The 12259-nt window shown below is 41.4% G+C and overlaps 1 protein-coding gene across 1 annotated transcript; it reads left to right on the top strand.

Moving 5' to 3' along the window:
- The first annotated feature begins 2532 nt into the window (after positions 1 to 2532).
- LOC128256337 (NADH dehydrogenase [ubiquinone] 1 beta subcomplex subunit 9-like) lies at positions 2533 to 3287 on the top strand. Its single transcript, XM_052986642.1, has one exon. It carries the CDS (start codon positions 2697 to 2699, stop codon positions 3120 to 3122), a length of 426 nt encoding a protein of 141 aa, XP_052842602.1. The 5' UTR covers positions 2533 to 2696; the 3' UTR covers positions 3123 to 3287.
- The last annotated feature ends 8972 nt before the right edge of the window (positions 3288 to 12259 follow it).

The following is a 12259-nucleotide window of genomic DNA, read 5'->3' as shown; positions in this document are numbered from 1 at the left end:
AAGTGACAATTGCGTTGGGGTTAATTAAAATGGATAGGCCGAGGATTCGTTGGGCTTATATTTTCCGGGGAGGCTTCTAAGTCAAGAGACTTAAAGATACATAGAGAGTTTTCTTTCTGTAAATATGTTTTGTTAGAATTTAATTTAGATGGTTTTTGAATATGATAAATATGGATTATGGTAAATAGAAATTTTTTAATGATAGGTCTGCATTCCAGCTGTTAAGAATTGTTACAAATTTCGGAAATATACACTAAAATTCTCTATATAGTAAAATAATTATATTTGTAAGATATGTCAAATACTATTTTAGATACATTATTTATAATTCAATAAAAATATTTATTATTGTATTTAATTGTCAGACTGGTATGCACCTTATTTTATTTATTAACCAGCAAAATACACTTTAAGGACTCAATAAAAAATATTTGAAACCTCTGCTAATGAAGCCCGCGCAAAGCAGAAAGTTTTTAAATCAATATCAGCTCAACTTCGACATGTGGGAAGATCCAAACCCAGAACCTCAGGCCTTGGGCTTGAGTTTGGCCAGCTGGTCAAGTGAATCGGCGAGGAGAAAGATACACAGATACACGACATGTACGGATACAGATACAAACGTTGGCGATGGCAAAAACCAAATCCCACTAATGTGCTTAAATAAATTTTGCCAGCGTTTAAGCCAATTAGTCCGTCGGACATTTTACTTCTTGTCAACTTTGTTAGCGGTACTGGTACTGCTGGCCGCTTTTGGGGTCGCAGCCCACTTGCAACTCGGCTTGATTCTGCTGACAACGTGCCTCGGATCCGCTGGTTGCCCCCTTCTGGTCCCCCCGACAAGCCCTCCAGATACTTCTTTATTTTTTTTTTTTCGTTTTTTTCTGTCCATTTTTTCTCGGCCAGTGCTTATGCAGCATAAAAGTCCGTGGGATTAAAATTGTATCTGCGCTGTCGGCTGCCGCTTTTCATGCCCTTTTACGCATTTTTGCCATTTTGCTTTAGCCTTGTATCTGTTCTTGTTTAAGCCCTCTCTTTTTTCGTATATTTTCGGGATTATTGAAGTGCAATTAAGCTAAAATGTCAACGTGGAAAAAATTAATCGTTATACTACCCTTTTTATGGCTTTCCCCCTGCGTTTTTTCTTTCGGGCAGCCAACTCATTTGTGGTCCTCTCGTCTAATTCATGTACATGTCAAAAATCGTCTTGCATTATGAGAGCCGAGTTGTCGAGTTGTCGAGCTACTTATAACTTACAACTGAAGATGCCGACGGATTCGGACTGAGATTCCTGTTCGCCGTCTGCGTAATGATTTGTAATTTATGATTTTCGGCTCCAGCCAAAGGCTATCTTATCACCAAAAACCGCAGCAGCAGCAGTAGTAGCAGCAGGAAAAGCAGCAGAAGCTGAAGCAGAAGCAGCAACAGCAGCAGACTGACTACAATTGTTTGCCCAGTTACAGATACTCGGATATGGCAGATACAGATACATTGCTGCTACCGCTACCCATGGCTGCAACGCTAATCGGCGAGTTAACATTTTATCGCTACTGTTCTGGCACTATGCAAATATGTGCTCCTAAAAACAGATCCCCAGATATAATGACAAGAGACCAGTACCATTCGCTGTGGCTGAGGCAAACTCAAATATTTTCGTGTTTGCCGCACGGCTCTGCGCGTTGACAGATTTGCGGGGCAATAAATCTCGGTCGGTTTACTATATTCCCTCCCACTTACTATAAATTTTTATCACAATATCTGAGCGGGAATGTTTAGAAGGCAGCAGTAATTTTGTTATCTTGTCAGGCCAGTGTACGACACGTCCACCTATTTGTACAATATCTACCAACGGGGTGGAGGTGGGGGTGGCGTTCTACTGGGAGTCGGGAGTAGAGAGTAGGAAGCGGTACCGAAATCGGTAGTTGCTATCTATGAGATATCACCGAGCTAGCCATGACGTTGGGTCGCCTTGTCGCATTATGTCAATGACGACAGCAGCGCCATGAATGTGCACTGATTGTTTAGCTTGGTAATTATACAATGGAGCCATCCACTCGTACCCACTGTACCCTGTTCCCAACAAACTCCCGGAGCCCCAGTTCTGTCGCGAATGATGAAATCACAGGGACAAATGGCTGTCTAGCTGGCAGAAGGTTGAAGGTGGATCTCGTGGCGTGGGAACATGATAATGAACTCATATTAGCTGTGAGTGGGACAGGTAGACTGAATGCATTTCATTTAGTCGGCTTTAGGATTACCTAGAATGTTTTATATGTAAGCATTAAACCGACTAAAACTGCTCTTCATACTTACGTTAACTTATATGTATATTCAAGGATGAAATAAATCTTTTACACTTAACATGTTTTTTGTACCTTAATCCATTACATTTAGAAAACGTGTCTTATTTGTCCATGTTTGGGTTGTTCCTCACAATTTTACAGCAAATAACAGCTGATGTATAACTTAAGTTATAAAGTGTGGTCACACATTTGGAGTAATCGACTTAACTTAGTTATCGATAGGAAATATGTCGCAGTGTAAGAAGGCCTTAAATGACATACAAAGAAATACAGCCCTTTGATACTTTATACTGATGACGCTGCGAAATTCTTTCACTCTCTAACTTTTGACAGTTGCTGTCGTAGCCGAGGCTGTAATATAAAATTAAAAGAATTTAACAAATCGATTGGCTTAAAATGGCCCAAGTTCCTTTGGCAATTGTCTCCCATAAGCGCCAGGTGTGCAGCCTGTACAAGAGGGCTCTTCGCAATTTGGAGGCCTGGTACGATCGACGCACCGACTACCGATACCGCGCCGTGCTGCTCCGTGCCCGTTTCGACGAGAATCGCTGCAAGGATATGGCCGAGGGTGTCGTCCTCCTGGCCTGTGGGGAAAAGGAGCTCTTCGAGACGAAGCATTACCAGCCCCGGTTCTTCACCAACAGCATCGGTGGCATCGCCTTCGAGCGAGAAGTGGAGTGTCCGGACTGGATGCTCGACTTTTGGCATCCCCTGGAGAAGGCCCAGTACCCAGAGTACTTCGCCAAGCGGGAGCAGCGCAAGAAGGAGTACGTCACCTGGTGGGAAAAGCAGTACGGCAAGTCGGATCCCCAGGACCACTAGTCTCAGAGTACAGCAGTCAAGTCATGTCTATATTAATAAATCTGTTGGAGATTGGAGAATGTACATAGACAGCGGGATATGAGTCAGGATTAATTCAAACTTCAATTCATCGAAATATACTAGAAAAATCAAATTTTGGGTTATTCTCTTCTTATTTCTTAGAAAGTCTATTGGAGGAACAAAATAAAAAATTATGATTACCAAAAAAATGAATAAGAAACGATGATAAATTGAATAATAGATCAAATATGATTATATGATATGATTATATTTGGAAATATTAAATAGAACAATATGAACTTTTTAAAATTAAAATAACATTCTACGATAAATAATCTATATATATAAATTAAATTTTAAATGAACGTTAGGAAATGTTTTTAAAATACATTCCGTAATTTTTCAATAGTCCTTATATGATAATGTTAAGTTGCCAAAATATTCCTCAGATTTCAGCAAATTAAAACCCCATTTGAGCATTAAATAAATAACTTGCTTTTGGCTTTATTAAATAAACATTTCTTGATTATGTCTAGCGATTAAAATATCCCAGCGAAACCTTTTCCCCAACCTCTCAACCTACCAAGCCCCAGCCTTAATTTCCTGTCTAGTTCCTCCCACCCAACGGAGCTATTTTAGATCTTTATCAGTTAACAGATATGAATGTCCAATGTCGTTATGACGAAGTGGCCATGTCCCCGCCGCAACTCAAACATAATTTTTTGCACCTAACAAATATCCCCAACGCCGTGTGTCCATGTCGCCAGCATGGCTATCAGCTCTGGGCCATCTGCTTAGGTGATGATATTTAGTTGACATCAGCCTGCCACTCTACCACTCTGCCACGCCCCCCAACGCCCTCCGGCCTTTTGGCCATGGTTATGACAGACAGGCACGCACAGCTCATGGAGACACATTGGAGGCCACAAAAATCACGTGTCTCAATTGTTTTTGGCGATTTTAATGGGCCTGAAAATAGGAAAAGGGCAGGGCATAAATTAAATTTGAATAAAAAACCAATTCGTCTTCGTTAGCTGGGCCACCGATCCATCGGAGACCGGAATCCGGAGACCTAGAACCAAAAAAAGCGGTTATGACATTTGGCCAGCGGAGGAGAAGTCGAGTACAAATGGAGAAGCGGTGAGCTAAGTGACCGCAACGCCCACGCAGCTCGAAGGACCCAACTTCTTCCGACTCTGTTACCGAAAAATGGGTAATTGCTTAATTATGAAAATTCCCTTTGTAACGCCTGGTGTGCGTGAGGGCCGGAAAAAAGGGGCTGGGCCGTGGTCAGCCGCATTTTTACAAGCAATTGCCAGTGGTCCGAACGAACCATCAACCATCTGTCCATCTGTCCATCCCTCCATCCGTCCGCGCAGCGGCACTCTAATTAAATTATCAAAAATTCATACTGACAGCGGGCAAGGGATCGCGCCAACGACGGATTCCCTATATTGACCTCGATGCACTAAAAAAAATGTATTAAAAGTTAAAGGTGATCCAATTCTAAGGTTTACGGCGGTTGGCTTATTTTATTAAAAACCTAGAATATCTTGCATCCTAATGGGCAGAGTATAATAGGTTCGACCTATATAAATTACTACAAATTATAATTAATCATCTAACATTTGTATTATTTTAAATTTACTTTCAAATCAAAAAATACAAAATATAAAACTCATACAATTGATTGCTATTCTGAATACGAGAGCGGTGTTATGTAATTTTTTTTAGGATCCTCTTCAGAAACACATTGGCTTTCAAGTTGAAATATTTCTTTTTTTCTTGATATAATTAACTTTTGAATTTGTAAGTCTCCAATCCAATTTTCAAACTTTGCAGTCCCCGGTTTCTCTGAGTGCACCTACTCGACCAGCTCATTAATTCGCATGTAGTTTAGCTCATCCTTCGGCCGCCTGGTGACATTCATTTGCCGGCTAAATGCTTTCTGACATTGTTTAATTGCCATGGCCTGCTCGACGGTTGCCTGTTGGCTCCAGCTCCGGCTCCGGCTCCTGGCTTCGACTTGTGCCAGTTTCAGCTCTGGGGAACCCTGCTTATCGGCCGATGGACATTTGATAAATGATTGCGCCTGCAGTTTGCGTTTCAATTTGTTTACCTTGCAGCAGGAGTGTGCCCAAAGTGTCATCCGCCGCGTTGACAGCTGTCAAAATTGCGGCGCTGGCGCTGTGAGCAAAATCGATAGGCGGACTACCAGTTGCCACTGGCTTTTCCGCGAGCTTTCCTCTCGACTCCCAAATCTGCGCAGTGAGATTCCTGAGCTTCCGCTCAGCATCTCCCCGACCAGAAAAAAAGTAAGCAGAAGAAGAGAGTTCGCACATCCTTTGTTTACAATGAACAACTCCAGCAATTTGGGAGGCTGCTGCTCTGGGGCTGCAGGACCTACGTTGATGACGGCCCGGAGCAAATTCTCCGGAGAGGAGAGTCCTGTATGCAGGACTATCTGACTCCTCTGTGTGTGTGTGTGTGTGTGTGAGTGTTGAGCGCAAAGTGTCAACGCGTGCTTTGGCATTCTTCTACGGCTTTTTTTCCCCCCGGTTTCATCAGAGTTCCAGACTCGAACCGGGCATATGGCAATCGATGGGCGCATTGGCAACGCTCAGTTGTATAAATATTTTATTTATGCAAAAATCCCATCTGTTGTACTCGTACCTTCAGCCAGGGGGTTTCTTATCATCGAAGGGTTCCGGCGTGCGTGGGTGTTCTTATCGGCCAGGGGTTGCAATTTTAGCATTACATTTTATTGTGCGTCGTATAGGTGAGGGGGAAAATCTATTAATATTTGAAGGGTATCCGGAAATGTGTTACAGTTCTAATGCAGCCCAACTTGTTACAAATATTATTTACTCTAACATTTCAAAACAAGAAAAAAACAAGTTCTTTGTTTTTATATATCTATTGAAATTTATTTTACTATCTCCGCTGTTTTACCAATTGTTTCGCAAATGTCAAAGGATGCTGAATTCCATGAACTGGTTAAATATTAAGAAAAGTATTAATATATTTTATATGACTTAATACAAGACTCTTAGTAAAACCGTTTTAGGAAAGTTAATTAACTAAAATTAATTAAGCTTAAAAAATAATTCTTTAAGAGCATTTCCAAGGTCGTCTTTGAAAATGGCAAGCCCTGGCAAAGAGCTTTTTATTGTTTTCGGTTTAGACGCAGCAGCCGCTGCCAAAGGAGAGAATGTTTTGGCCGTGTGGTTCAGTGGCTCAATGGGTTCGGGCTCGGGGGGTGGGGTTTTGGTGTTTTGGGTAGCGTTTGGGGAGGTGGTGCCGGGTGGGGCGCAGCGGAGCACAGCACAGCACAGCACAGCACGGTACACAACCCACAACCCACAGCCCACCGTGCACCGCTGGTCGGGTTGAAAACTATTCTGTCCCGTGCGCTTTGATGCTCACTTCACTTTTCCACGTTCCACGTACTTTTTTTCACCAATTTTCTTTGGCCGAACTTTTAGAAATGCTTTCGCTGTGCGAGTGTGTGTGTGTGCGTGGTTCGATGGCGGCAACGTTTTTGGTCCTTGATGCTGGTTTGGGTTTCGCTGGGAGACGCTGTGAGATTTTGGCTTTTGTCGCTCTCTTTGACAAACTCAACGCAACGCAACGCGACGCGACGCGAGTGGGCTCTTGGCCAGGCTTTTGTTGTTTCCAATAGAACAAAAAAATAATAACACAAAAAAATTCATAAAAATAAAATATGTGAACTCACCCACGGTTAATCTATTAGTTTTTCAAACAACTGCATGTGCCGAAAGCAAGGAGCCTCGAAGCTAGAAAAATCGAAATAGTCGCGAGATTAGAAATTTTGTGTGTGTGTGTTCGTGTGTGTGGGAAATGGAGAAAGGACATCGCGTCGCCATGTTAGACGTGTTTGTTGTCGTTGTCGCCGCCACGTTGTCGGTGAAGTTGTGTCCTGGATGCTGCTAAAACAAGGATAACTATATCCCATCCTCGGCCTGGAGGACCGGAAAATGGCGCAGGAACTGGTAGTAACTCCATAATCCCCACCAGAAAGTGATAGAGGGAAAACCCGCCAGCGGAGGAAAGCGGGAGCACCGTTAAACGTAGACGTTATCCCGTAGACCCCCCGGAAAATCCCCGTATCCCCCAGAAATTCCCACAGTGTTTTAGTTGCTCACTCGCTCGCTCGCTCTCTCTCTCCCGCGTGTGTGTGTGTGTGTGTGACTTTCTCTCTCTCGCGCCGTCACTCTCTTCGCACTCTCTCCGCTCTCTCTGGCGTGACATGTTTATGTTTTGGCCACCGACGGCGCTCTCAGTTGCCAATTTTGACAGCCAGAACTGTCAGTGTACAGTGGCGAAATTCGGGAAAATACCCCGCAAAAACCTCGTTGACAAACCGCATCTTAAGGTGCAGTGAAATGGACAAAAACAAGACTCAATTACATCACTTAATGGTTCCTAGTTGAAACTAAACTGATACAAAGGACGCAACATAACGGTGGATATCTCTGGGAAACAGGCGGTGGATTGCAAAACTGATTGGTTAGTACAAATAAAATTAAATTAAGTCAAACAAAGCACTAAAATATGTAGGTGTAATAACCAAAACAAGTAAAGGAGACGTTCAGCGTTTCCCCCAAGAATATAGTAATTAGTAAACATTCTATGATTTAAGAAGACACTTGCTGATCTTATATTTTAAAATTTTTAACAAAAACAATTTTTGTTTTGTAATATAATTATAATTGTTAGTATAAAGTATTTTGTAAAAAAAAAAATGAAAATTGTCCCATTTTAATATTAATGGTTCTTGCTCAAGTGTTTGTTTTATTTTTTCCTTTTAAAACCCAACAAACAACGAACTCAAATATTATCCTAGTAAAGCTTTTCATAATTATGATATATAAATTTAACTCCACAATATAAAACAGTTCATATAAATTCGTGGACTTAAGTTTCTACTTAAATATTTCATTCAAGTTTAATAATTTCATTTTCTTTCTGAACCCAAGTGAACTTGCTTTGTGCTCAACAAATCATTGGCATTTCATTATTGACTAAGTAATCAAACGCTATTACGAATTTGAGCCACCATCCTGCATAATGGCCCGAAAGCCAGAGACCGAGTCCGACTAAACCACCCACAATATCTAATATTTAACAAGCCCAAACGCCTCCGCACGCCTGAATCTAATTTAGCCCGACCACGACTGGGCGATACTGACAATTTTAAATCAATTTGCTTATTACAAAATGCCATGGAGAGATCCCAAGGCGCCGAGCGCAAACACGCAAATATGCAAATGCTGCAGAAAGCCAAAGTGCAGAATGCCAAATGTCGAAATGCAACTGCATCTGCCCACAAAACCCACACACATAATCTATTTAATTAAAACTCTATTATTAGCATCTATTAAGTATGCAGTGTGACAGTCGCATGGAGGCGAAGTGGGGATTTTCTGACAGGCAGGACATTTGTCAACGGAATTTTTCATTATTTTAATTAACTTTCTCTTCACCAGCAGAAAAAAATCAGACCACTTCGTGTGCAGACAACGCAAAGCCAATAATTGTTTTGCTTTTTTTTTTTTTGCCATTTTTTTCGCCATTTCGTTGCACTTCTTGCCCAGCAAAAACAAAAACCATTCCGTTGTCCTTTATCCCGCTAAATCGCATTACTATCCTGTCATGTGAAATGTCAACCGTAAAGCGTCAGTTGATTGTTAATTTCACTTTTATTACCACTCGCCGTAGATGTTGTTGCTGTTACCGCCATCGTTGTGGATCGCCACATTGTCCACCATTGGCCAATTGTCGGTGGCCTTTGTCTTTTGTCGCCGCTTTTGAGCCTCGTCCAAGGACCTCCGGTGGCAGGTCGCCCAAAGTCGCTCTAAATGGGCATACAGTGCGGTTGTAAGTCGCTGCTTGGATGACTTTCAGTTGCAGTTTTGGTGTCCGGGGGCCTTTTGGCCAGAGACAAGAGATTGGCAGGTTTAGCCAGGCATTTTGCCATTGTTTCTCCCGTTCGACTGGGCCATTCTGGTGGGTGATAATCAAAATGGATTTCAGCCCGAAATGGCAGATCTCGTTTCACAGAAATGGCGAAATGGAAAGCAGGTGGTGAAATGGTGAAATCCATATATGTTTATTAAATATTTTGTATGGATAAAAAAATAAAACTGGAAAAAGGAGGAAGTATAACAAATAAAATCTGTCGTTAACTGAAAAAGTCTTTTGTTTGATATTTTTCTATGACCATTAAATCTGCGAATCTCCATAAAAGTTATTTCCTTCATGACCACAATGATGGCAATGTGTCACCTGTTACACTTTGTTCTTTGTCCCACTCTGCCCCGGCAATCAAGTCGCAATGAGCACACATTGGCGGGCAAAAAGAGTCGCAACGTGCATTTGGTCAATTGTCTCGTTTACAAATTGCCCCGCCGCCCAGAACAGAGCTCATTTTCATAAATGCAACGACAGTGGCGACGTCCAACTTGCTGCACGTGGCCTCCCTTCCTTGCTTTCCGATCTGCCCGATCCGTCGCCATTATCCGGCAACTATTTCAGAAGCCCCATCCCTTTTTCAGCACAACCCACACCCACACTCACATCCACATCCACTTCCACATCCATGGACACAACGTCTGTCACTGGCTATTCCCAAAGGTGCAAACAAAGTGATTATACTTAGCCATTGTTCCGACTGCTCGGAAAGGTGAGCTGGGAGTTCGCCGGGAGTTCGCTGGGTGTTCTGCGGGCAGTTTATTAATTGAAATGTTAGTGCGGCCACAAGAGCAGCACCAGAGTAGTCTTAAATAATAGATTTGTATCGAGAATTGCGGCCAAAACGATATGGCTACAGATACAGGCAAGTCAGATATTTGATGCTCATTAAGTTAAGTGGTTTTAGTTTTTCCCCAGCACCACCGTTCTCCCTTTGCAATTTATGTTTCGTAGTTTTCCTCCATTTACCTTGAGGATTGGGAAGTAGTGGCACTCAAAAAAAAAAAGTTTGTGTTCGATTTTCACACATCATAAATGTAGCTAATATGAAATATTATTATCCATTTAAATTTAAAATCTATTTTTATAATATACATCCAATATAATTATTTACCAATGGAAACCGATAATTTATATATAATTTAGCTCATTGGCTTATTTGTATACCAACAAAAATGGTCTTTAAATTTAAAAGCTTAGCTTGGAAAACATTTTCCGAGTGTGCAAGACCAAGTCGGCTCACCAAAGAGGTTTTTCCGAAGATGAATCGGTGCTCGTTTGTTTGGAATCCACTGTCGCCGCAGTGGGTCGAACCGATTCCGATATTGGGCATTAGCTGGGGAACCGAGATTCGTGACTTTTGTGGCCTTTGTCTCCGCTGAAAGAGCCGGTGATCCCCAATGGGATCTTTTTTTCTTTCGGTTTTGTGTAAGGTGCACATTAGTAGTAATTTTTAATGGTTTACTTTTCGGTTTTGTTAGCGGAGGCTGTGAACGGTTTTTTATTTAAATTCGTTGTCTTCTCTACGATTTTAGTGGTTTATTATTTAAATGAGGGTCGGGGTTCTTTCTCGGCCTGGCTTTTAGCTTTTGTTCGCCCTCGAGCCTCAGATTGTTCGTTGTTGAAATTTAATCAATTTGATTTATTTTCCTCTTTCAGATTGTGTTGAAAATATTGTTCAAACGCATTGTCTCCATTCGCCCATCCATATTCCAAATAACCCATATCGCATGGCATTCTACACGTGTTTTTTTTTTTTTCGTGGTAAAAGGGAGGAAGAGATTCCCCGAGGGGAACGGAGGGAGCCATATTAACATAAGCAGCTGAGGGCTTAGATATTTTCCAAGTCAAGACCTTTAAAAGACAGGCGACATTTTTGGAAAGACTTTTATACCCCAAAAAGGTTGCGTTTCTTCAAGCCAAGATTTATAGTTTGTTGGAGCTTCTTTGGTGCTGACATGGAAAAATAAAAGTAATTGGAGTTACCAAAAGAGGTCGTAGGTACAAGAAATAGGAAACGTATACTTTTGATTCAGAAAACATTTTATAGCTATGCGAAAAGGGTTTCAAAGATTTTTAATTAAATAAGGAGTTGCTTCCTTTTAAATACAACTAAGTTAAGTGCACTTTTTTCAACATATTTTAAAAACGAATAAATTTGGTATGTATAAAAACCAACTTTAACTAACTTGTTTGTTTATTGAAACTATATAATTTATAATCGACTCGTAAACTTTTAAAAGTCCGCTAAGGTGCTAAAAATATTTACAGATCTTATAAGTGAATATTACTCATAAAAAAATTAAATACCTAAGTAGCAAATAAGATCATTAAATGTTATATTATAATTTAACATGGTCTTTAACTTTATATCTACGTTTAATAAAATCCTGAACAATTGAGAATAGCTTAAGCATCAGCTAGTTAAGCATTTTCGAGTTCAAATAGTTATGGGATGTTATTCTGGCTGCTCACTTACCAAACAATTCCATGGCTTCGATCAACTTCAGCATCAAATCGACTGCTCATTTAACTTCTTCGAGTTAGCCCCAATCTCTGGCTTATCAATAGCAACTAACAAGCCTAACCAGCTACCACAAAACACGACACCAGCACCACCGCGCCCAAAAGTTATCTTTATGGCCAGAATGCAATCGTTGGCAAGAGCAGAGGAGATGCGACCACACCCCGTTGCGGATTCCCAGCGAGTCAGCCCACTTTTGTTGATGAGAAATTACATTTGAACTGCGAGCAGCAGATGCCAATCTTATTAATGTTGTTAGTAGTTTCTGGCCATGCCAATGCCTTGTCGACTAGCCAACATTTTTGCATGCAACAGCAGCAACAACAACGGCAACATCTTAGCATCCCCCCGACCAGGCCGAAATGTATCAAATTTCAATGCACAATCATCACAATCAAAAAATAGAAATTCTGAAATCAACTTTTTCCCCTTGGACCACCCCGCTCCACTGAATTGGACTTGGACCTGGATGGGATTTGGATTTGGTCGTGGTCGCCCCGGCTTTACTCTGCAGTTGGATCCTCACACTTGGCATTTGCCGGTGATGTTGCTGTTGTTGCTCCACCAGCAGCTTGTTGTTGGTAATATAAGATACGAAATCAAAAATACATCATTGCCA

The sequence above is a fragment of the Drosophila gunungcola genome, chromosome 3R (assembly GCF_025200985.1).
Source record: "Drosophila gunungcola strain Sukarami chromosome 3R, Dgunungcola_SK_2, whole genome shotgun sequence".
NCBI classification, from domain to species: Eukaryota; Metazoa; Arthropoda; class Insecta; order Diptera; family Drosophilidae; genus Drosophila; species Drosophila gunungcola.
Note: the sequence above shows the minus strand (reverse complement) of the source record. Positions and strands in the feature narration are given on the sequence as shown.